At 38.0% G+C, this 24420-nt stretch overlaps 7 protein-coding genes across 7 annotated transcripts; 3 read left to right on the top strand and 4 right to left on the bottom strand.

Moving 5' to 3' along the window:
- Positions 1-36: 36 nt before the first annotated feature.
- LOC111781143 (olee1-like protein) lies at positions 37-812 on the bottom strand. The gene is made up of 2 exons (XM_023661591.2): positions 583-812; positions 37-518 (listed from the first exon to the last, which is right to left on the bottom strand). Exons 1-2 carry the CDS (start codon positions 740-742, stop codon positions 175-177), a joined length of 504 nt encoding a protein of 167 aa, XP_023517359.2. The 5' UTR covers positions 743-812; the 3' UTR covers positions 37-174.
- Positions 813-1425: 613 nt separating this feature from the next.
- Positions 1426-6025, top strand: APG7 (ThiF family protein). Its single transcript, XM_087119814.1, has 14 exons — positions 1426-1678; positions 2141-2358; positions 2516-2707; positions 2801-2855; positions 2944-3038; positions 3192-3381; positions 3469-3574; positions 3652-3796; positions 3868-4026; positions 4122-4310; positions 4391-4573; positions 4656-4771; positions 4931-5081; positions 5671-6025. The coding sequence occupies exons 1-14, from the start codon at positions 1543-1545 to the stop codon at positions 5851-5853; spliced, it is 2118 nt and encodes a 705-aa protein (XP_086975940.1). The 5' UTR covers positions 1426-1542; the 3' UTR covers positions 5854-6025.
- A 715-nt stretch (positions 6026-6740) lies between these two features.
- On the top strand, positions 6741-8969 carry LOC111781124 (U-box domain-containing protein 45). The gene is made up of 2 exons (XM_023661568.2): positions 6741-7310; positions 7880-8969. Exons 1-2 carry the CDS (start codon positions 6823-6825, stop codon positions 8730-8732), a joined length of 1341 nt encoding a protein of 446 aa, XP_023517336.2. The 5' UTR covers positions 6741-6822; the 3' UTR covers positions 8733-8969.
- A 294-nt stretch (positions 8970-9263) lies between these two features.
- LOC111781126 (large ribosomal subunit protein bL34c) lies at positions 9264-10404 on the bottom strand. Its single transcript, XM_023661570.2, has 2 exons — positions 10116-10404; positions 9264-9694 (listed from the first exon to the last, which is right to left on the bottom strand). The coding sequence occupies exons 1-2, from the start codon at positions 10309-10311 to the stop codon at positions 9438-9440; spliced, it is 453 nt and encodes a 150-aa protein (XP_023517338.1). The 5' UTR covers positions 10312-10404; the 3' UTR covers positions 9264-9437.
- Positions 10405-13017: 2613 nt separating this feature from the next.
- LOC111781125 (protein trichome birefringence-like 38) lies at positions 13018-15219 on the top strand. The gene is made up of 5 exons (XM_023661569.2): positions 13018-13310; positions 13466-13637; positions 13930-14105; positions 14196-14354; positions 14651-15219. Exons 1-5 carry the CDS (start codon positions 13018-13020, stop codon positions 14940-14942), a joined length of 1092 nt encoding a protein of 363 aa, XP_023517337.2. The 3' UTR covers positions 14943-15219.
- A 129-nt stretch (positions 15220-15348) lies between these two features.
- LOC111781127 (uncharacterized) lies at positions 15349-18545 on the bottom strand. The gene is made up of 4 exons (XM_023661571.2): positions 18265-18545; positions 18069-18145; positions 17533-17644; positions 15349-15640 (listed from the first exon to the last, which is right to left on the bottom strand). The coding sequence occupies exons 1-4, from the start codon at positions 18363-18365 to the stop codon at positions 15511-15513; spliced, it is 420 nt and encodes a 139-aa protein (XP_023517339.2). The 5' UTR covers positions 18366-18545; the 3' UTR covers positions 15349-15510.
- A 396-nt stretch (positions 18546-18941) lies between these two features.
- LOC111781932 (Tetratricopeptide repeat (TPR)-like superfamily protein) lies at positions 18942-23197 on the bottom strand. Its single transcript, XM_023662672.2, has 5 exons — positions 21746-23197; positions 20481-20794; positions 20289-20400; positions 19476-19610; positions 18942-19391 (listed from the first exon to the last, which is right to left on the bottom strand). The coding sequence occupies exons 1-5, from the start codon at positions 22913-22915 to the stop codon at positions 19257-19259; spliced, it is 1866 nt and encodes a 621-aa protein (XP_023518440.2). The 5' UTR covers positions 22916-23197; the 3' UTR covers positions 18942-19256.
- Positions 23198-24420: the final 1223 nt, after the last annotated feature.

Raw genomic sequence — 24420 nt, 5'->3', positions numbered from 1 at the left:
ATATAGCAGAAAGAAGAGAATAAATTGAGCATTGGATTAAAATAAATAGAGTTTATTAAAGAGGGTAGAGTGCATACATTAGATAAGGAGAAGCAGGGCAGGGCAGGGCAGGGCAAGTCAGGGCGGGGTTAATAATATTGTTTAATGGAATAAGGAATACAGAGAGTGGGGGGCTCAAACAAGAAGGCCAGCCTCATCGTATCCAAGCTGACGAACAACCTCCTTGCACCCGGGATCGGACTCCTTCCTCATGAAGCCCAGTGGGTTGGCTTGACGAACATGGCTTATGATACCATTGTTGGCAGTGATGCTGACTCTGGCCCGATGAGTAAATCCATCACTAGGAAGCTCACTGCATTCCTCCTCGCTACTCTTCACCAGTGACACTTCGCAAATCTCCTCCTCACGGTCTCCCTCCACTTCAATGCGGTATTTTCCGTTGTTGTCGGTCTCCGCCTCCCTACTCAGCGTCACGTTTCCTCCTTCCTCCTCCCGGCATTCCAACTTCACCTTTGCTCCTGGTAACCAATTCAATCATTTAAGAAACCCAAATACACAACGTAGGATACACAACTTACTTACCTTCCAAGAATGCGCTGATGCGGGTGATGATCTGGATGCGGCAGGTGTCACAGTAAACACGCCCGTCGACGAAGAAGCGATCTTTTTCGGAGAGGGAGACGTCGAGGAAGTAGAGGAAACAGAGTGCAGAAAGAAAGATGATAGCAGAGGATTTTGCCATTTTTATTATGATTGTACCCCTGCCCTGCTCCTGCTTCTTTTGTTGGAAGGATAAAATTGATGTGAAATTGAGAGGAGGAGTGATTTTAATGATTGGAAAGGGAGGTCATTTTATAGGACCGGATTTCATTGATTCCCGGAGTTGGTTGAGATTTTGTGGATGAAACTTCTTTCCCCTCCATAACTAAATTTGTTAATAAATTACTATTTTTTCTATAATTAGAAATACACCCCAACACTATTGCAAAGCAGTCTAATCATATCATTCTAAATACCATCGTTACATACTTAATCTTCTATCCACCTTAACCAAATCACATATTTGATACAATAAATAAATAAATAATTTAAAACATATATCATATATATAATTTAAACGGAACAATTAGTATTTAAGCTTCTCACAATTGGATGATTACCTATATTTAGTTTCAACTTATTGAATAAATAATTTTTAGAAAATAATATCAATATGTTAAAATATATATGTATATATATATATATTTTGTATCTAAAACTATATATACAAGGGGAGGTAGTCTATAAAATTATTTATTTTATTTCAAAATATAAAGATTTTTTTAAACAAAAAAATGATGATTTTATTATTTTTCTAGAATTAAAAAAAAGTCTTAATTAGATAAATGAATTAAAAATGTAAAACTATTAAAAAATACCAAAATTCTCTCTCTTAAGCGTCTTGCGATTTACGAGGCAAAATTACAGGGCCAGACGGAATCTACTTCTTCTTGTTCAGACTTCCCCCATCGACAAAGGAAATACAGCGAGAAGAAGAAGACTATGGCCGCTAACGATAAGGGATCTATATTGCAATTCGCACCATTCCAAAGCTTGGTGGACGAAGGATTCTGGCATAGACTCTCTTCCTTGAAGCTCAATGAACTAGGCATCGACGATTCCCCTATTCCAATCACTGGTACGCTTCTTCTTCTTCTTCTTCTTCTTCTTCTTGTCATTCTTTCTTTCTTTATTTGTTGTGTGATTCCCGATTATTAGAGGCCACAAATTATGGTGTCAACGATTTCGTATTTCAGTTGATCTCATGACCTAAAGTCAGGTCTTGACTCCAAATCAAACTCTTTGACGAGGAAAGAATGTTGGTTAATCAATGTGATTAAGAGGAATCATATATTTGATGAGTATACTGTTTGAATTTGAATACTTGTTTGTTTTGGATATCCTTTAAATTCTAACTTCTGATAATATGTAGTTTGATTTTGCTTATATGCAATGGTTCTCTCTGCAACCAGAAAATAAAATGAAAGATACATAATTTGGATCTTTATACTTCGTCAATGCATTAGCATTCTTTAGATGGCTTACTTTGGTTATTCACAGCGCGTATGTATTAACACAATCAAGAACCATCTCCTTGTAGGTTTCTTTGCACCTTGTGCACATTCTCAAGTGTCAAATCATTTGACGCTTCTATCTGAGTCATTGCCTTCCGAAGTAAGCAGCGAATCATCAGCACCATTAACTACTAAAGGCAACAGGAATAGGTGCTCTGTTCCTGGAATTCTATACAATACAAATACTGTGGAAAGCTTCCATGCCCTTGACAAGCTAAGCTTACTAAAATCTGAAGCAAAGAAGGTATATTACGCTCAATGATTTTCATTTCTTGGATACAGTACACGGGCAGTGGCAATTTCTATTTTTTGTTTAGGATAAAGTTATTACATCACAAAATCTTGCAGATTGTTTGCGTTAAGTTTGTGTTACAAGCTCAATTCTCCATTGTCGTGACTAGATTTGGGAGGATATTCTCAGCGGAAAAGCTATAGAGGATAGTTCAGTACTTGCAAGATTCCTTTTGATCTCATTTGCAGACCTGAAGAAATGGAACTTTCACTATTGGTTTGCTTTCCCTGCTCTTGTTCTCAATCCTCCAGCAACTGTAGTTGAACTGAAACCTGCTTCACACTGGTTTAACTTGGAAGAAGTATGCTAGATTTTAACTATGTCTATATCCTGTTGTTAAGTGTTCAAAAAGCTATTGCAATTTTTATATTTATATTTTGTTTTAAATATATAGGCTGAATCAGTTTCCTCAAGTTTTGCTCAGTGGCGCAGCTCAAACCTAACTTCTGGTAGGCTTGCGTTCTTCGCTGTTTCAGAGTTTTATAGATTACAAGTAAAGTTTTGGTTTTTTACTGTATAATTTTCATCCTGCTGCAGACATACCTTTTTTCTTGGTGAATATTGATTCAAGTTCTCAAGCTAGCATTAAGCATCTAAGAGATTTTGAAGCCTGCCAAAACAATGGGGAAAAGGTCTGTTGGGGTTACTCTTCTAGTAAGGAAAGTAGGCTTTTACTAGACAGATAGTTCCATTAGATAGTTTGGTGATTAAAAGTGCCATGAGCTCTCATGACCATACACTTATTGATGAAACTTTCTTATAGCCTGTCTAGTCTCTTCTTGCAGCTTCTTTTTGGCTTTTATGACCCCTGTCATCTTCCAAATAATCCTGGTTGGCCTCTTCGCAACTTCCTAGCTCTAATTTACTCGAGATGGAATCTGAAGTCGGTGAACTTTTTATGCTACAGAGAGAACCGTGGTTTTGCAGATCTTACTTTATCTCTTGTTGGTAAAGCTTTGATTGATGATACCCAAGGTAGTAAAAGAAATTTGTAGCAGCGCCAGTTTTTTCTCTAACCCACAAAGTAGCTCAGCCAACTTTTTCTTCTTCTTTTTTCTGTAGGGTTTAGAGATCAACAAGGCATGCCTAATGTGGTTGGATGGGAGTTGAACAGAGGGAAGAAATGCCATAAATCTATTAACCTTGCAAAATCCATGGACCCAACTCGGTATATTTCTATGTTCCAGGCATTTTGGTCGAGGAAGATGATGTGCAGTTATTGACTGATATGTACATTGTTGACAGGTTAGCTATATCAGCTGCAGATTTGAATTTGAGACTAATGAGGTGGCGTGCTTTGCCTTCTTTAAACATAAACATCTTGTCTTCTCTCAAGTGTCTCTTGCTTGGGGCAGGTACTCTTGGATGTCAGGTTGCTCGTATGCTTATGGTGAGTGCTTTGTAGAAAGTTGTACTTGTAGTTAGTTTCTATCTATTTGTTGACAGGTGACTCATTTGTAGGCATGGGGAATACGGAAAATTACACTAGTTGACAGTGGAAGGGTAGCTATGTCGAATCCATTGAGGCAATCACTTTACACAATGGAGGACTGCCTCAATGGTGGTGACTTTAAAGCCGAAGCAGCAGTTAAAAGTCTCAATCGAATTTTTCCCGCCATGGTAAAATTTGATGCATGACCCCAGCAGAGAGAAAATTACCTGATTTTATCATTTTATTCATTTGTGGTTTTTCTTTTCCTTTAAAAAAAAACTAGGAAGCCGAAGGTGTTGTGATTTCCATACCAATGCCTGGGCATCCTGTTTCAGACAATGAAGCAGCCAGCATGCTTGATGATTGTAGACGACTCGATGATTTAATTAATTCTCATGATGCAGTTTTCTTGTTGACTGATACTAGGGAAAGTCGGTGGCTTCCTACACTTCTATGTGCCAATACAAACAAGGTATATTTTTGTTGAAGAAATTGTGTATAGGCTTCTCATACTTCGCATTTCAATTTATAATGTATTTTACTGGTTTGCAGGTTACAATCACCGCAGCTTTGGGGTTTGATAGTTTCTTAGTTATGCGCCATGGAGCTGGTCCTTCTGGTTCCTGCCATGATTCCACATCTCAAACCAATATGGCCAATCTTTCTTTAAATGCTACAAACACAAAGCAGAGATTGGGCTGTTACTTCTGTAATGATGTTGTTGCGCCCATTGATGTAATTTTCTCAAGCTCATGGGCTGCAGTTTGGTTGTTGTTTTTTTTTTTTGTGCTTATTCTCAAGTTGCATGTTCTTGCAGTCAACTGCCAATCGCACATTGGATCAACAATGCACTGTTACTCGCCCAGGGCTTGCTCCCATTGCGTCAGCCATTGCAGTTGAACTTCTGGTTGGAATTTTACATCATCCCGAAGGGTAAGCCTTCTCAGACAGTGGTGGTAAAGGCTTGAAATTTCTTTGTGTCTTGACTACTGAAAAGTTGCTTAGGTGTGAGAAGTCGAGTTAATGGGGGTTTATACTTGGTTTCAGAGGTGTTTGACAATGCCTTATTGGTCTTTACTCCAAATTGTACAGAATATATGCTGAATGTGAACTATCGAACTCTGGAGCTTCTGAGCAACCTCTGGGTATCTTGCCCCATCAAATTCGAGGCTCCCTCTCACAGTTTTCTCAGATGACACTTGTTGGCCGTTCATCAAATACTTGTACAGCTTGCTCCAGCCTGGTAAGTTAATGCCACACACAAAAACGCACAAAGACACACACACACACAAAAGTTGATTCAAACATTTCAATTTATATTCGTAGACCTTGACGATTGGATTTTGGGACTAGCATAATCGACCTAATTAGAGATGTAGAAGAAAATGGATTCAGTTATTTTACCTGCTCGTACCAATCCAATATCCAATTATTTTGGACATTTGAATGGTTCAAACAGTTGGATTAGGTGGTAACTCTCCAAAGTGATACAACTGTCCTCGCGAAAATTCCTTCCAACACCATTTCCTCTTGAAGCACGCTCATACAAAGATTATTGAATTTAACTGAAGATGTAATGGCTGCAACTCTGGGAACAATGATATCAAATATGGAAAGAGTTTCAGTTTCTGAACCACTAAACCAGGAAGGTCATTCAGTAATAGTCTAGAGAGGATGTAGCCTGAATCTACTAGAAGTTTCTTCTCTCATTTTCTAAACCTGTTTATTTTAAGGAAGATTAAGCTTAACAGGTTCAATTGCTGAATGCTTCTTGGGTTGTTTTCCCCTTCTTTTAATATCAAGCATGATTCATGATGATATTCGTTCTGCAGGTTGTATCTGAATATCGTAATAGGGGCATGGATTTTATTCTTCAAGCGATCAACCATCCAACTTATTTGGAAGATTTGACCGGACTTACAGAGTTGATGAAATCAACTAGCTCTTTTCAACTGGACTGGGACAATTACACAGATGGTAGTGGTGATGATGATGATGGATGTATCGAAATTTGATGCAGACATTCAATGTATTGTATAACATCAATTCAATAACATTTTTTGTACATTAGGCACTGACTTAAAAATCAAATTCCAAATTTAGTTTCTTGAATCCTTCTAGTTAGTCATGTATGTGTCCTGCAGATGGTTCTTTCTTGGTTCAATACATAACTGTGTTCAAATTTCATTGTCTATAGCTATTGCAAGTTCGACTTTTCATCTTCTAGCTCATATAAACAGAAATTGTTATAGTGATATCAATCCATTCGTCAACCAAATTTCATTATCTATAGCTATTGCAAGTCCGACATGTTTTCTTTTTTTTTCTTTTTTTTTTTTTAAATTTCTTGCAATTAGTTGAGTGATTTCCTACCAGTAGTAATCTTACTGTCTATTTAAAAGAAAGAACAAAAAAAGGATGAAAAATACATTTAATGAACAAATATGGAATCTGGATGTTACATTAAATACGACAGCCTCTTGGTAGATTCGGGATTCATATTTCAGAAATTTGTTCCCTTTTCTTGGTGTAGCTTTACCGACAACATCTTTTATATATATTTAAGACATTAAATTTACTTAATCACAATTAATTTTCAGAGATCTGGACGCCTCGATTATTACACAAATTCTTCCCCGAAGCTAAGCTGATTCAAACTATTATTTTAAGATGAAAAGATTAGTATAAGGTTAGTCTAATTATATAATTAGGCGATCAAAACAATAATAATAATTAAGAGACTGTGTTTCTAATACCATAGAGTATTAGCGGTATCCTTCGTACGTTCTTTCTGGTTCTTTTTAATTGAAATCGTTCATTTAAAATTTAAAAATGCCGACTGTTGAGAGGAGGCATGGGATGTTATTAAGTATTGAGTTCGGGGGGGGGGGGGGGGGGGGGGGGTGCATGTGCCTTCACTTCCCTCTGTTTGCTTCTCTATATCTCTCTCATAATTCATTCAATCTTCATTTCTTTCTCTGATCATGAACCCCATGTCCTCCATTTCTTCTTCTTCTTCTTCTCCTCAAACTCCCATTTGGGTTTACTCAAATGTGAAGCACCGGTTCTTCAATCGAATCCGAAGATTCCTCTGTTCCAAAACGCCCAACAAACCGTATGTCTCGCCCACTCATTCAATCACTACTACACCCAAAATCACAGCAACTAGTAATGAAGTTTTACAAGTTGCAGGTGCTGATTGGAACTGTAGTGGCGGAGTTAGCGGTGGTGCCGATGAATCCGCGGCGGCGTTACGAAGGACGGTGAAGAAGCTCCACTTCGGGAACTGGGAAGAGAAGGAGATTGCAGCCGACGTGATTGGTAAAATGTCTAAAGAGAACGTGAAGGTGAAGAAATTAGTGGTAGAACTAGGGGTTGTGCCGGCCTTGGTTTCTATGGTGGCGTCCGATGCCGTGGGGCGGCCAGAAGTGGCTGTGAAAGCGTTACTTGAGCTTGCCAAAGGAAGCTTCGAGTAAGTCACTTAAAATCCTTCAAAATTTTCTGCTCCCTGTTTTATTACGTGCATCCATGTGTGAGTGTTCTGTATTTTACAATGAAAAACTTTCCCAGTAGTAAATAGAAATTATGGATTTCCATATCAATTTGAAGGCAGAACCTTACTCAAAGACGTGCAGCAATAAGGATTTCCTCGATATTCCAAATTTGGAAAAAAGGGTATAAATAAACATAGACAACCAAAAGCTCCCATATATTAATTAAAATAGAGAGAGGAAATTTTTTAAGGATATGGGTCAACTCTATATTCTGGCAAGATAGCCATGTGCTTAGTGCAGTGAAGTTTTGGATCTGTCTTAATTGAAATCAGAATCAAATGGTTAGTTTGCATCATAATAATAAAAAAGATGTTCGCTGTTAGTTTATGTAATTGTATATTGAGTTTGTGGGTTAGTCTTTTACCTGCCTCTAAAGTCTGAACCGTTGTGGCCAAAGTCAGCATTTGGCATTTGGCCTGACTTGTGTTTTTTCAAGAATCTCTACCAAAAGTTGGACTTATTGTTCTTTGTTTGTTCTATTCTTTAGGAACAAAGCCCTCATGGTGGAGGCAGGAATCTTACACAAACTTCCAAGTGACATCCGAGCCATGGATGAATCAGCAAAGCACGATTTTGCAAGACTGTTGTTGTCACTGTCGTCTCTGATCAATTCCCATTTCACAATTTCTTTACAGACGAATGAAAATGCCATCCCATTTATTGTGGAGATTCTAGATTCAACCTCAAATTTCGAGACCCAAAAATGTTGCATTGAAACTCTGCATAACATCTCCACAGTTCTAGAAAATGTAGGGCCTCTGGTCTCAAATGGTGTGGTGCACACCCTCTTGAAAATGTCCTCATCGAAAGCCCTTTCACATAGAGCCCTCGCAGCATTGGGAAACTTGGTGGTGACTTCACAGGGAAAGAAGGCTATGGAGAGCAGTCCAATGGTCCCGGATGCCCTCATAGAGATTATGACATGGGAGGACAAACCAAAATCTATCGAGTTTTCCGCTTATATCTTAATGATATTGGCTCATCAGAGCTCAGAACAGAGAGAGAAGATGGCGAAGTCGGGTATTGTTGCAGTGCTTCTTGAAGTGGCATTACTAGGCAGTCCACTGGCTCAAAAGAGGGCACACAAGCTGTTACAATGGTTTAAGAATGAGAAGCAAGGAAAAATGGATCCACATTCTGGGCCACAGACGGGTAGAATAGTGATTGGGTCGCCTGTAAATCAGAGAGAGGCTAAGGAAGGGAGGAACATGATGAAGAATTTGGTGACACAGAGCTTGTATAAGAATATGGAGTTGATTACTGGACGGGCCAATGTGGGAGATCCAGCAAAACTCAAGAGATTGGTCATTAGCACCAGTTCTAAAAGTTTACCTTTTTAATCTCTGATGTTAACTCCTGTGCTCCATAATTTTTTCATCAGAAGCACAAAAATACCCCAACATAGCAGAAGAAAGCGAGCATCTTCTAGTGAAGCAAGAAATGAATTTTCAGAAAGGGCTCTCATTTTTGTTGTACAGCTTTGATCATGTGGAAAAATAAAGAAGAGATGAGAATTTTTTTTGTTCCATTATTATAAGAATAGAGCTTTCATAAACTCGACTCGAGTTTTCAATCTATTGCTCTTCTTGTTCTCGTGAAATTTGGTATAGTTTTCAATCTATACACCAGAAGTTTAAATGTCAATGACAATTGCATTTTAATATAATAAACTACAGAGTAGGCTCAAACAAGAACAATTTTAGAGAGAAACTGATACGATTCAGATTTCAGACCTAAACATTAATGACGAGAAGGCCTAACATTAGATGAGAAACAACAAACCTGAAGCATCAGTGTATATATTCCAGTTCAGAGGAGATTTTCAAATGAGCAATGGGAAAGTATGAATCACATAAGCTAGTCCAATCCAGTAATTTGCAATCCAGTAATTTGAATTTAACATTGATAATCTGAGTTAAGGAACATTCAAATGAATCAATAACAAAGCATAATATAATATAATGAGCTATCTTGAGCAGTCATTCGAAGAGTGAATTAGACAACATTGCCTAATTTACCTTAGAAATAGTTAAAGCGAGAAAAGCTTAAGCACGCTTTCCGCTGCTAGGGTTGGACTTTGTGCAGAGAACCTTTCTACCCTTGGCACGTCTGCGCTTTAGAACAGCTCTACCATTGGTGGTTCGCATTCGTCGGCGAAAGCCATGAGTCCGAGCTAAGGATTTACGCGACCTGTTTCTTTTGGTCTGACATAATGCAGCCTTTCCAGCCCTAACCACTAAGCTCCGACGCTTTCCTTGTCCGACCCCAATTTTAGGACTCCAATCCAAACCCAACGACAAGCCTGCAAATGAGTAGTTCTTTCCCATAAAGTTAATGTTACAAAATCTATATCAACAGAACTAACTACCGCTAGAGAAGCGCCGCAATGTTGCAGGAAGCGGGGCATAGTCTTTCCCCTCAACAAGTAAAACACAACGGATAATTCACTCACAATTCGGTTACCGGAAAGAATAAAAAGGAAAATACAAGAGAATTCATAACAAATCGAATGCAAGCATGGAGTTATCAAACCCAACGACCTTGAACGTATACAATTCGAAATGCAAGGGCCCTAGAAAGTAATAAACGCACAATACAGCAAATAAATCCTTCAGCGAACTACTTCCTATAAACTCCATTACATTGGCAAATGAGCAAGCAATAATGCGAAATCATTAAATCACTCGAACCAATACATAAATTGGAGTGAAAGAATCCCTCACCTGAGAAAGATGATTTACACGAAAGGGAGGAAGAAGGAAGAAACGAACAATGAAGCAGTCCAGGACGGGCAGAAGCGTTGTTTGCGGTATTTAGAGATATGGAGGAACTTCTAGAACCAGTGGAGAATACAAGTGAAGCTGAAGGAACGCGTACGGTCGAAACACATAGGGACGAAATTACCGATATCGCTGCCATTGTTAGACTGACTGTGTTTCCCCCTTTCAGCTAATTTTGGTTCGGAGGAAGAAAGAGCCTTATCCTGATATGGTTGTTCTGATCGCGTCGGGTTTCTCACGATCCCTTATTACGACCGCACCCGAACAGGCCCAATTCAAGATCCATATGGGCTCTTTAAAGCCCATCATATCTTGAAAGCCCATCACTCATTAGCTTCACACGTGTGTATATTTAAAAGAGAAAAATAAAAAACCACTTTTAACCATCAACTTCATTCATACATATCCAGGTTATATTATTTGTGAGCATAAGTAAGAACCAACTCATTCATCTTACAGAATTATGAATAACAAAAAAATATCAACACATATTTATAATTATCATCCGTAATATAAGATGTAATTTCAGTCACAAAAATAAAGTTAGATTAATCTAGAAAGAAGATCTCATAAACAAAGTCGACGGATAACAACAAAACGTCACAATGAATAATCTAGAAGGTAATTCAACTAGACCAACTTGATGTGATAATACTTTACCTCTTTTCTATATCTATGGAGAGAGACGAGGAAAGCAACTATCGGACAATTTATGGCACCATGCCTGAGAAATTTATGATGATGTTGGAAACTTTAAAAGCAATTATAAAATAGAGGATAATTTTTGTGTTCATAGCAATAAGGATTAGAGGTGAGTGGTTGAATATACCTAACATGTATTGAACAATATTTTTATATTAATTTAATGATGATGTGTAAAAAGATTAATACACGCGAATTATATAATGGAGGGTAGGGTGAACATGATTGGGTAAATATGATAGTTGTGATGAGTAATAGATGTTTGGCGAAACACGCCTGAAAAGCATAGAAGTGTGTTGTTTTGTGAAATATTTTGTGCAGTTTGATTGAAAATAAAGGAAGGAGTAGGCTCACCAAATTGCACTCGTAAGTGGGCCTCCAGCTTCAAATGAAGACAGCTACACTAGCCCACCAGCAGCAGCAGCAGCAGCAGCCTTATTTGAAATGATAGCAGATTGACCATTTTTAGAGGATAATTAGTTACGCATTTGTTTGCCTAATTCTAAATCTTAATTTTGAACAACCTGTGGGGAACCCACAGCCTTAATCAACTTTTCTAACACCAAATTACTACTTACTTAACCAAACATTGATTGTTCCTTAAGCTTGTTCATTGATGAGCATGACCAATTAGGAGGCTCCAATCATTCATAATCACCCACCCACCCTCTTTTCTTCCTTCCTTCTCCATTCATATCCAAACTTTACACAAACAGATCTTTATTTTATATGGGAATATTTTTAAATTTTACTGTTAATTCATTCTTAATTGAAAACCCTGTTTCCCGTCACTATTAATTAAGATAAAGACTTTTTAGAGCAGTGCAAATGGGTCAACACTCGATTTAAGGAGTGATGCAGTTATTACGCGCAGTGCTATAAAACCCACTTAGGCAAAGTGCTAAGACAGCAATAAATTCATCAATGGAGGCCTAAACTTCTTGTGAAACTCGAATATTAATTGAAAAACTGATGAACAAAATAAAATTTTAAAAAATTAATTATGAAATAAAAGTTTGAAAATTGCATGCGACCTAACTCGGTCTGTGTTTGGAAGGTTGTTTGGGAGGTGGGGCTGGCGGCTCAGAGCCTCAGACCCATTTTTTTCGTACAATCCTTGTCTTTAAAGCTCATAAATTATAAGCTCTTCATTTAAATTTTTATGTTTATTGCAGAACTTTAATTCCTTACGTCAGTATTTATAAAAATCACTGTAATTCCAATTCTCAACTTATTTATATATATTTATATATATATAAAAAAAAGGGTCGTTATCTTAATTTCTTTTTGACTTTCATACCTATGAAAGCAAAAGAATAGCCCCAAGTTAATCGTGTGGCGCTCACTTTACCATAATTAATTCCTACGTAGCTGTAATAAAGTACATTCTACGTTATTTAATTTCATAAATATAATTTATTAGATAAAACATAAGATATAATTCAAGGCTCAAACAATATTAAATGTTAAAAAAAAAGAGAGAAAGTAGAAGAACTAGAAGCTGGATTTTTGTTGAAGAAGCACACTCCATCCAAAATGAGGGTAATAATAAAAAAGAGCCTCTTAACTTATCCAGTAAGGATATCTTTTGATTTGAATATGTGATAAAGTTATCATACATAAGAACATCAACATAGCTTTAGCAACACGTTAGGCTGATGGGACATACTTGATTCCACCAAATCATTCAAACTCATTTTGATCCTAACTTTGGAATCCTGTAATACATGTAATTGCATTGATATATTATATGGATATTTGAATGAAGAAACTAAAAGGTAGAATAAAAAAATAAGAAATAAAGTTTGGTAGTTAGATAACCAAAACATCATTGAGCCATGTGCATCATTGCTTGGTGGGTAATATGCTATGGCCCTCGATGTGCAAACCAGCGCACTGCAACTCACTCTCAATTTCAACTCCCACAAGTGTATTTGCTTCATCAATCCAGCCAAGATAATTCAATTCCCAGCTCATGGAATAAAGTTTTAAAAGATTTAAATAATAGTAATGATAATGATAATGATAATAATCAGGCTTTTCTCTTGTTTGTCTCTATATAGACCCACTTGCTTCTTTCTATTCTATTTCTATTACCCAAAGCTCCCCTCCCTTTCTTTTCAGTCAGAGCCCAAAATCTGAGATGGGTTTTCGATTCAGAGCTCTGTCTCTCCTGCTTTTACAACTTCTGTTTCTCTTTTTGCTTGGAGCTTCTAAAGCTGAGGATTTCTATAACATCAGCAATGTGGGAAGTAGCAAGCAAGGGAGGGGGTGCAATTTGTTCCAAGGCAAATGGGTTTTTGATCCTTCTTTGCCTCTTTATGAATCTTCAAACTGTCCATTCATAGACCCTGAGTTTAACTGCCAAAAGTATGGCAGACCAGATCGATCTTACCTCAAGTACACTTGGAAACCTGACTTCTGTGATCTTCCAAGGTACTACTCCATTCTTTTCTTTCCTTCTTGTAAGGTTTTCCATTTTTAGCCAATCCTGCTCTCGCAAATGTCAAGCTTCCTTCTCTGAAAATGTGGGAGCAAAATCAAAGCAGCTATCTCTGTCTGTCTAAGAAAATGTGTTCATTTCTTTGAAGGTTTAATGGGTTGGAGCTTCTGAGTAGGTGGAGAGGGAAGAGGATAATGTTTGTAGGCGACTCACTGAGTCTGAACATGTGGCAATCCTTGACATGTATGATCCTAGCGTCGGCACCAAAAGCCAAAATCTCCATAGTCAGGAGGGAATCACTCTCTACTGTGATTTTCGAGGCGAGTTCTTTCCCCTTTTTCTTTTTCTCCAATTTTCTGTTTCAAAATCTCCCACTTCACAGTATACTAATTGTCTGCTTGCTTTATTCTCTATTCTTTATTCACTTTTTCAAAAGCTGTTTTTCGGGTTCTCCTGCAAGAGTACAAAACAAATAATATCACAAAACCATATGCAAACAATGATAACATTAATAATAATAATAATAATAAACACGAATAATAACTTTCTGTTCAATAATTTATAATAATATACCTAACCAATGAAGAAGAGGGAACAATCTGGTGTGTGCAGGAGTATCGAGTAAGCTTGCTTCTTCACAGAACGCCCTACCTTGTGGACGTAGTGAGAGAGAAGGTTGGACGAGTACTAAAGCTTGATTCCATTGAAGGAGGCAATGTGTGGAAGGGAATGGACGTGCTCATATTCAACTCTTGGCACTGGTGGACCCACACTGGAAGATCCCAAGCGTAAGATCAACCTCTTTTTTTTTCTTCATCATGCTGATGTGGTTGGTGATGGTAAGGTAAAATCTGACGGTTGCGAGTGCTGTTGCTCAGGTGGGATTATGTGCAAGTAGGAAATGCAGTGAAGAAAGATATGGATCGTCTGGAGGCCTTCTATCAAGGGCTGACCACCTGGGCAAGATGGGTGGACATGAATGTTGATCCAAGCAAAACCAGAGTCATTTTCCAGGGAATCTCCCCCACTCATTATGAGTAAGTAAAAATCACGCCTGTCATCGGAGGTCTGTAAAAGTGTATACATGAAAATGGAAATTGACATGCAAATCGCTTTTTCATCTGCCGACGAAAAACAATGTCCTACTTGTGTCTACCTATTTAATGCATTGCTATTCCTCCTATTCTTTTTAACTATTTTGCTGTTGAGCAGTAATTTTCACACCAGAAAACTACGTTAGTTATACCTGCTCAACTAGTTTCTGCAGAATTCAAGAATATAACTTTGTTTTTCTTTCTCAACTGGAAAAATTGATGTTAATACTTTTTACCAGGGGAAAGGATTGGAACCAACCAAGGAGGAGTTGCAATGGAGAAAGCGTACCGCTCTCAGGGTCACTGTATCCAGCAGGGGCGCCACCCGCGGTGGAAATTGTGAAGAGAGTGCTGAGTAGAATAAGGAAGCCCGTTTTCTTGCTGGACATCACAACGTTGTCGCAACTCCGGAAAGATGCACATCCCTCTACTTACAGCGGGGAAGGCGGAGGAACAGATTGCAGCCACTGGTGCCTTCCCGGATTGCCCGACACTTGGAACCAGCTTCTCTATGCAGTTTTTACCATGTGAAGGCCAAGCCTGAAACACTTGGGGTTCTTTTCGTCTCTGCAATTCCTCACAGGAAGTGTTAGAAGAAAGAACTTCATTCATTTAATTAACCACCTTAACGGGAATTGGAAGAAAAAAAATGTAATGGCAACAAAGCAATTGTACAAAGTAATTGATGATTTTATTTGTTGCCGTTTCAGAAAATTGTTTCAAATCGATAAGGAAAGAATACAAGTGAGATGGTATCAAGATGGCATCTTGCTTGGTATTAAACTGGAATAAAGTACTCTATTGCGCATCTTTAAGATATGGGTCCGATTGAATCATTCCACGAACTGGATAAGGTCAGTTCGTTTAATGATCATAGATGTTGATAACCAAAAAATGAGTTTGAAACAGTATATTGCAGAACGTTGAAACCAAGAAATACCAAAATTGAGCGATTAATCGAGCCCAGAAATAACCCTGCGGTTCTAGCAATATCTCCAAGGAAACTGAAACATCAAGCATAACTAACTGTATGGTTACAATCAAAGATGACCGGTAAATAATCCTCAAGGTCTTCGAAAGGAATATAAGGCAACAAGAATTAGTAGCCAACATATACGGCGGCATTTACTATGTAACAGTCATCATTTTTGTCTCCCATTTCTTCCACATGCACACCACTGGAGCATATTAAGCCACCATCGACAACCTCAACATTCAGAATCTTCCCACTGCAGTAAATCAAATGATGGAAAGATTCAATAATCTTCCGAAAACGATAGTTTAGAGGTGTTCACTATCATCCGTGGGAGATAATGTTAGTCAATTCAAACAATCTTTCTCATTAACATGGTATTTCAAAATAACTGGTTCCAAGAGTACTAAATCGAAATAGCAGACCAACAGAAAAGCAAGCAACAGGGTAGTTAATCATGATTCGCACAGAAAAATAAAATTTGAAGCCAAATTGATGAAGTTAGTTACTAGACTACTGATCAACTTCTACATGTTTGTACAATCCACCCACTCTGGAGGTTACAGCACAAGTAGCTCAGAAGAATTTGGAAAAGACTAAAAGGATATTGTGGTGGCGAACCCAGAGGACAAAGAAAGGAGCATTTAGCTTGACAGATTATCAGGGCAAGATGAAGCAGCTCTCAGAGAATCTTGGCATAATTGGAAAAGGAATCTAAACCTCAGGCTTCAACATCTCTGTTACAGGCTTATAGCTGGCTTAGGGGCTGAATACACTCCTATCAGATCAATCTAAGAGACAGAACTTATTTGGCAGAGCCTAGAATTAAAATGATAATAATAAATAACCTAGATCCCAAGAAAGTATCTAGTCCTTTAAAACTGAGAAATGACATATGAGTGCCTAGGGCCCTCGATTAGAAAAGAACCTAGTAAGCATCTCTATTTTGAGTCTTTGACATGTGATAAGAACGAACAGTTCGGAGATTAAGGATTATTTATATCATCTTGGCCCACCAACAGAGAATCCCCACAGCCTCAATCCCTCTGCTGTCTATCCCTCAAAAAACTTCAAGTGATCAAGTCAGCCGAGGTTAAGTATAGAAAGTCTGTTGATAGCCATAACATTAGTAAAAGGCTTGGAACTAAAGTAATTGAAAATAAATAACGCCTCTTTGAATTGAGAGAACAGGAGGACATTTTGACTAGAAAAAATTTAAAGATGTATCATGTATGCAAACCGAACAAGGCCTTGCGAAGTCTAAAACAAGCTCCAAGAGATTAGCTCTAACAGTTCAGAACAATTGTTCATAGTTGGGTGCCTTCATCAACTCTAAATCACGCTCTTCCCTACTTGTGTTCGAGGTATTACTCTTGTCTATATTCTTACATATTAATCACACGAACTAACCAAAACAAGGGTAAAAGGGTTCCTTACAGAATTTGTTCAAATATTTTTCCTTGAAAGATGAATCTGGAATTAACCTATAGTGAGGCGAAAGCTTGTCACGCTTAATTTTTGATAAGCAAGGAACCAGAAATTGTAAACATGGATTGAAAAGTGATCCAATAACTTTCAGTGCAATAGGGGCCCTGCAGGACTTAACATGTATGGGACTGAAAATTCTTTGCAGTGTAAATAAATTAAGGCAACACCTGCAAATCCTCATCACTTAACCTCAAGGCTCAAGCTGCCTACAAATATTACGTTCTACAGAGAAGCTTGGAGTGATTGAAACACCCACAAGTTCGGGTGGGGGAGGGGCATTAAAGCAAGCCACGAACCAGCACAGCATCTTAATCTAATCGGCCTTCTTCTACAGTTGAGCAGCCAAAACAAATCTTTGCTGCAGCTTCTGTTGCTTTGGGCTTATTACATTTGCTTTTGTGCCTAGTTACTGTTCCATCCCCTATCTGCTAGGTTATTTTGCAAAGATAGCTTGGCTAGTAGTTTAACTTATTCATCCCATTGTCAGGATTATGAACTGTGTTTGTATCAGTAATACTAATGAGCTGACCTCAAACACAAGATGTAGCCCTTAACAGCTACATATTATCAGTAAAAAGGTATAGCTTGACACAAGAAAGAGTGCTCTGTGTTTTCCCCAAAAAAATTTAGTCATCAAACTTAAAATAGTTCAGCACTCACTAAGGAAAGACGGACTTGACTTTTTCAACATCCAAGGATTGTTGAAGCGACTGTGGAACTCCAAGTTTGATCTGTAGTTTCATCTCTCCAAATGAGACTCCAGGAATGGTACCTACATTACACCTTGTCATTAGTCCCCATTAAGATATTAAACATAAATAAATTAGCAGCATTCTTTCAACATAAACTTAATTTGCAGAAGGCAGAAGTCCATAAAAATGAGATTCTGAATCTGAAAAGAAATCCAGAACAGTGTCATGACTACTCAAATAAAAACAAGATCCATATATATGTAAATGAAAGTAGTTTATAGGAGGTAGAGTGCACTGATTCAAGCATTGCCAACCAAAATAAACAGAAAGCACACGAACAGCCTATTATGGAGTAAGGAAAGACTACATAGCTTAAATTCTAATGTTAAATCAAAGCTGCCAAGAACAAGGAGCTTAATTCAGGAACTCATATCTCCTGTCACATGATTAATTAATTAAGCAGATAACAAATAGAGCGAGGATATGAAATCCACTGAGACATACCTCTACGGAATGCTGGAATCGAATTGGAGCATATGGCATCCCTGCAGGCTCGCATCGCAGCAGCCGTGATATCTTGACTGTGGCAAAAGAGAATACACTCGTTAATCTCCTTCTTTTCTCTCTGAAAACGAGTTTGTAATTGTATTCCCGAAATTAACACTTGTAAGTATAAAAATAAAAAGAGCTGAGAATTCACCCATGTTGATCGTAGCCAACACCCATCTCGACAAACAAGAGCTTCATGGGCGGAGCTGTGCTGCTAACAGGAGCAGATTGTGCACCTTGCTCGACCTCCATGGACGACGCAGCAGCAGCTTTGACAAGGCGAAAAACTCGAGGGCAGATCAAATGCGCAGAAGATAAAGGATGATTATTGGAATGAAGGTAAGAATGAAACCTGAAATCACCCAATGAACTGGCAGCTGACGCGTTGCCAAATGCGTAAGAAAGCTACAAATCCAAGTCCACTTTCCGAACGGATTTTACAAGGATTACCCTAAATTTGATATTAGAATATTATATTATATTTCATTTATTTTTTTAATTTAATTTTTATTTAGTTTCAATATTTTAAGATTTTACACATATGCATTAATTTTTAAAAAAAATTAATTCATTGTCACTAATTTTCTTGGCTATTAAAATTAATATAAAAAATCTTACGTCATATTAGTTAAATTGATCAAAACTTGAAGTGTAAATCATATTCTGATATATATTTATTTATTTGTCACTCTACACTCAACAGATGATTTTATGAATAAATTAGAGCAAAGTTACTTATTAAAATAATAATAATAATAAGAATAAGAATAAGAATAAGAATAAGAATAAGAATAAGAATAAGAATAAGAATACATGAGGGAAGAAGAATATTATAAAGAACACCCTTCATTCAGCATCAACCAGTCAACAGTTGCCGATGTTTTCAGAGGACGACGACAGAGCATAGTTACTTATTGAAAGTTGAATGCATATGAACGAAGAAAATGGCCTGGCCTCCCTCCCCCTTCCTTTTTCCCATATAATTAATAATAATAATATCACCTCACTTCAGTTCATTTGCTTTTTAAATGAATAAATTGGAGTTTCATCCCAACAAAGCCGCCGCCGCTGCCATTAAAATATTCACAAACATGATCTTTACACCCAAAAAACAGAGCCCTCTGAAGCTGAGATTGCTGCAGATTAACAAGTTGTAGGCCTGTTGCTACTGCATACGTACTTATGTTGCTGGTTTTGGCATTGTACGTGACATGAACTTGCCTTGTCTCTCAGCTCTTGAAATGCCCTCATTGTTTCCACATCAAATCCTCCAGCAAACTGCACATAATAAGAAGTTTATGAAGAACTTAACCACAGAATTTAATTAATGTCAATAAGGAGATGGGGTCCCCTTAAAATTACCTGATGCACACGGAAAGCAAATCGAACGCCTCGAACAATCAACTCTTCTTCTTCAGGTCCACCGCCCACTGTTTCAAGCTCTGCGGATACCCTTTTCATGTACTTCATTGCTAATTTTACAGAGACAAGCTTGATCTGTGACACATTAATTGACTCAGATCAGACCCATTTCATTTCAACCCAATAACTTAACTAATACCACGTGAACGTATTAAACAATACCCAACTTGGCTCCTACTGGACCACCATCATACCATATTTTGAACGCAAACCGTATTAAACAATGCATTCCGGAGCTTCCAAGGGCTTAGTTGAGTTATAAAATGCATGAATACTACTTATTATCAAACAACTCCCAGTATGCTTATTCATTCTAAAGAAACTTATAAAAAGAATCAATTTTTGCATATAGCAAACAAGAAGAATCTGATTCTCTTGCTAGCCCCATAATTTAAGAGAGCCATATATAAAGCAGACAAGAAGGTGAAGTTTGGAAATCTGGGAATTCCCATGTGCGCGTGCAGGCAAAGGGTAGAGGAAAATAAGGCAAAATCAAAACATCCTTTTTGTCATCTTCTTAACTATTCTCCATATTTATATTACATTACGCTGTAGAGTTTGTCAGAGTTATTTCCCTGTCTCTCCCACAACGGATCCACCATTAAAAGGGACCACGCCTAAATGGATCAACAACTTAATTATTTTAATTGATCAGAGCAGTCATCTGTTCTTGGATACTCCTACCCACCAGCCGAACTAAGCTACAAGAATTAAACCATATTTGTTTCATTTGGAGAGAGATGGGGGATTTACCTGACTCACAATTCCACTATCAAGCATCCATTCCACTGGAATTTGAAATGCTTTGTATCTCTTAGTTGCAGATTCACGCATTCTAGACAGATTGTATACTCCATGCTCCAACCTGTTGCGCATAAAGAACAGACACTAAGAAACGAAACTAAAAGAGTAAAGGTGAAAATCAATTAGTAAGATGGTGAATACTTTTCAAGCAAAGCTTGCATCTTCTTGAGAGCCGAACCACAGGGCTGGCGGGCATCACCACGAAAGGATGACGCTTCGGCTTCCAGCTTCTTTAGATCACAATAGCCAAATGCAGCCTCACGTAGAGCATCGGCCTTCTGCTCCGGCCACTGGAAGTGTTTAAGCACGGCTCTTTCATCCACCAGATATGAGAGCTCATCATCCAACCATTTCACAAATGGCACAACGTCCTCAATGTCAGTAAATGAAGCATTTTCAACTTCTTTGATCAAGAACCTTATGAAATCCCCTTGAGTCTCTACATCCGTCTTTATCTGCAAGTAACATGGGGGATTGATTGTTCATGAGAATCATAGTAAAAACAAAACCCAAAAAGAATAATAGTTGAAGTAACTTTTTTTTTTTTCTTCAACACATAGATGTTGGAGTTGATATTACTCAAAATCAATCTTTATTTGGCATTGGCTTCAAACAAAATTAATTCTCTATGATTAGCTTTCGCTTTGTTTAGCCTTTGCTTTTCTTTTATTTTCTTTTCTATTTTGTATTTGAAAAACAAGAGGGGGAAGAAGGCCAAGGGTACATTTGAATTACTTAACCTCCAAAAAGAAAAAGCCATGTGAATTGAGTAAACATTTCAACTTGAAATTACAGAATTGCCAGTCTTGAGAGGAAAAAAAAAAAAAAAAAAAGCGATTAGATAATAAAATCCAAATAAATATTCATCAACTATTTTTTATTTAGGTACTAACCCCTATCAAAATTATATTTGAAACTATAAAACTGAATTTTTGTTCCATGATGCAATCTAATCAATGCAAATAATTTTGTTGGTCAAAATTAAAAAATTTGAGATAATGTTTTTTTTACTTTAATAATAAAAACTATTTATTCAAAAGAAAGAGAGATAAAATAATAATAATAATAAGAAACAGAGTTGTTTTTTTATTTCTGGAAATCATGAATTCGGCGCGGAATTCATGAATTCCGGCCGGAATTTGGCTGGATTCTTGAATTTCAGCTGGAGTTTATAAATTTCGATTGAAATTTGTCCGGAGTTCATTGGAAATTCACATTATCTAGAAGCTAAAATACTAATTTAAAAAGAAAAAAAAAAGGGTTCGTTCATCCAAAACCAAAAAATATAAAAGACATTTTCTACAATAATCCAAAAAATTTGAGGACTAGTCAATTCTCACTGACAAAAGGCTCAGCATAGTGGCATAATCGTAAATTAAAGACAGAGTACATGACCGGTGACTTACAGCGAGTAAGTGGGTGGACCGGTTCTCGATCTCTCCGATCATGTCACGAGCATTGGCGGAGGACGGCGGTTCCGTAACACCGGAGCCGAGTTCTCGCCGAGAATCCCTCCGCATTAATGAGTGATAGAACTCCACAACCTCCGGTATTCGTCGCACCTTCGCCGGCGTCGGCCTCTTACCCTTGGGAGGCGGTGGAGGAGGAGGCGGAGCCGACTTCGAAGGTGGCGGAGGAGGCGGCGGTGGCGTTGGCTTGGTTGGGACAGGGGGTGGGGCTGGGATCTTTTTCTCAGCGTCACCAGAAGAGCCAGTTGATGAGGAGGAGGAGGAAGAAGTGGCAGAAGAAGAGGAAGAGGAAGAAGGTTTGGGAGGAGGTTTTGGAACCCTAGGTATTCGCGATTTTATGTTAGATAGAGTGGACTCGGCGAGTTCTTCAGAATTACTTCGCGAGTGTCTCGGTCTCTCGGTTTCAACCTCTTCTTTCTTCGCCTCTGGTTGTTCAACCTTATGATTGTCTTGAGTAACAACAGTATCCGAAAACTTGGTCGGTCTTTTCAGGCTCCTGATTAGGTTAGATTTTCCCGAGACCTCCATTAATCCCTGGAACCTCTGCGACGCCGAAAGCTCGTCGTTCTCCAAAATAAGCTCCATTCTGCGTCGATCCAACGCCATTTTCTTCAGCTCCGCGATTTCACCTTCCATTGCTTTTACTCTCTCTCGACTCTCTCTCCTCTGTTCCTCAACACTCTGTTTAACCTCCTCCACTTCAACTCTTAATCTCTCATTCTCCGCCTCCAAGAACAGTATCCGCTTAGACGCTCTTTCAATCTCCGCATCCTTGGTAGCGATCTCGTTCTCAAGCATAGGAACAATGGCGACAGATTCCTTCAACAGCTTGTGCTCCAATAGGTCAGTCTTCAATCGCGCCTCTCTGTCACGCAACTCCTCGACCAACTGGAGGAGCTCCGTCACGTCAGGCAGTCGAGGCTGAACCTGAGCAGAAGAGCGCGGGAAATACACACCAAACGAGCGGGAGAAGACAGTTTTCTGAGAAATTTTACCGGAGCTCGGAGAAGGCTGTGCCGGGGTGGATGGCTTCGGTGAACTCTCAACCTTTCTACTCGCCGGAGACTTCTGCAGCCCCATTGCGAGCTTCACCTTCCCAGCTACCATTTCGAAGCTCTCTCTCTCTCGCTCTGTCTGTATCTCTCTGAGCTTCGGGGTAAGGAGGTCGGGACTGAGGTTTTACAGTCCTCCAATTTTCAATCTAGTTTAGAGTGTGAACGAAACGTCCTTGTCTTCGTGTCATCTGAGAGAGAAAGCGAATAAGAGAGGGAGAGAGATAAAGAAAGTTGGAGTTTGTGTAAATAAAAAATTTCAGAATTGTTAAAAGGAAAAAGTAAGTAACAGAGAACGTTTGGGTTTGGGTTTGGGTGGGAGAAGCGACGAAGACAACAGACGCAAGAGGGCAATGGCGTCGATCACGAGGAACGGTCGTATTTCCCTGGATCTCCTTCGCCAATTTGAAAAAGAAAAAAAAAAAAGGGAAAAAGAAAATACAAGAAAATAAGAAAAAGAAACTAAACAATCGCGGCGAGTATGTAAAACTTCTCTACTCGCTTTGTGGCCCTGACAAGTACATGCGTTATGGAAGGGGAAGGAATCAAGCAGCGAAGAGAGGAGATGAGTGAGTCGTTGGAGTTGAGGGCGCGTGGGATTTGAGGGTGGGGCAGCCACCGGAGTAATAAAAAGTTCACAAACTAGTACAAACCCCTCCCCCTTCCAACGGTCAGCTCAATAATTTTCCAACCAATTATTTTTATAATATTTTTGGCCCTTTCAGGTTTGAATTTATTAAATAATTCCTGCCCCTCTCTGCTTCCAGCCCCCAGTAGAGTTGTTTCATCAAATTTATTTCTTTTTTTATTTATTTCTTTAGTAAAATATTTCATGCAAACATATATGAAGAATCACAATAAGATTTTTACTTTAATTTCGCAACTAAAAAAACTATATATTATAAATAATATATTTACTAATCTAACCCTTTTCAATTCTAAACCTAAAAACAAAATAAAATTTGGACAACTATTATTTTACACCATTAAATACATACTTCCATAAATTATTTAATAATAAAGTTAGCACAAAAATGCATAGTGGAGGCGTAGTGTATACTGAAGAACAAGGGAGTGGATTCAACTTTATAATTAAAGCTAGTTAAATTAATGCACAAAATCATTTTGTTAATTTCATTCATCTTTTCTTTGCTTTGAATAGTTTTGGTAACTTGCCTTGTTACTAAAATTTTCATCATTGCCAATTAAAACCCTCCCACTAATTATTAATTAAGCTGTTTAAGATTTTTTTTTTCTTCCTTTTCCACACAACTTTTACTCATTCTTTACCAAAGAAAAAGATGAATAATTGAATTAATAAAGATGCCAAGTTTGTGTTAGAAATCAAAACTGTCCATTTTAAGTATAAGCTTTCATGGTTTTGTTTTGGGCTTCCCCAAAAAGCCTCATACCAATGGAAATGGTATTTCTCACTTATAAACTCATGATCTTATACTAAATTAAGTGGGACTCACTCCCAATAATCCTCAACTTTGAGCTGTTGTATGTCCCAAAAAAAAAAAAAAAAAAAACTTCTAAAATTAATCAACTAAATAATCT

Source organism: Cucurbita pepo, chromosome 19 (genome assembly GCF_057944985.1).
Source record: "Cucurbita pepo subsp. pepo isolate OVF chromosome 19, ASM5794498v1, whole genome shotgun sequence".
NCBI classification, from domain to species: domain Eukaryota; kingdom Viridiplantae; phylum Streptophyta; class Magnoliopsida; order Cucurbitales; family Cucurbitaceae; genus Cucurbita; species Cucurbita pepo.
This window is presented reverse-complemented; position numbering and strand designations above follow the sequence as displayed.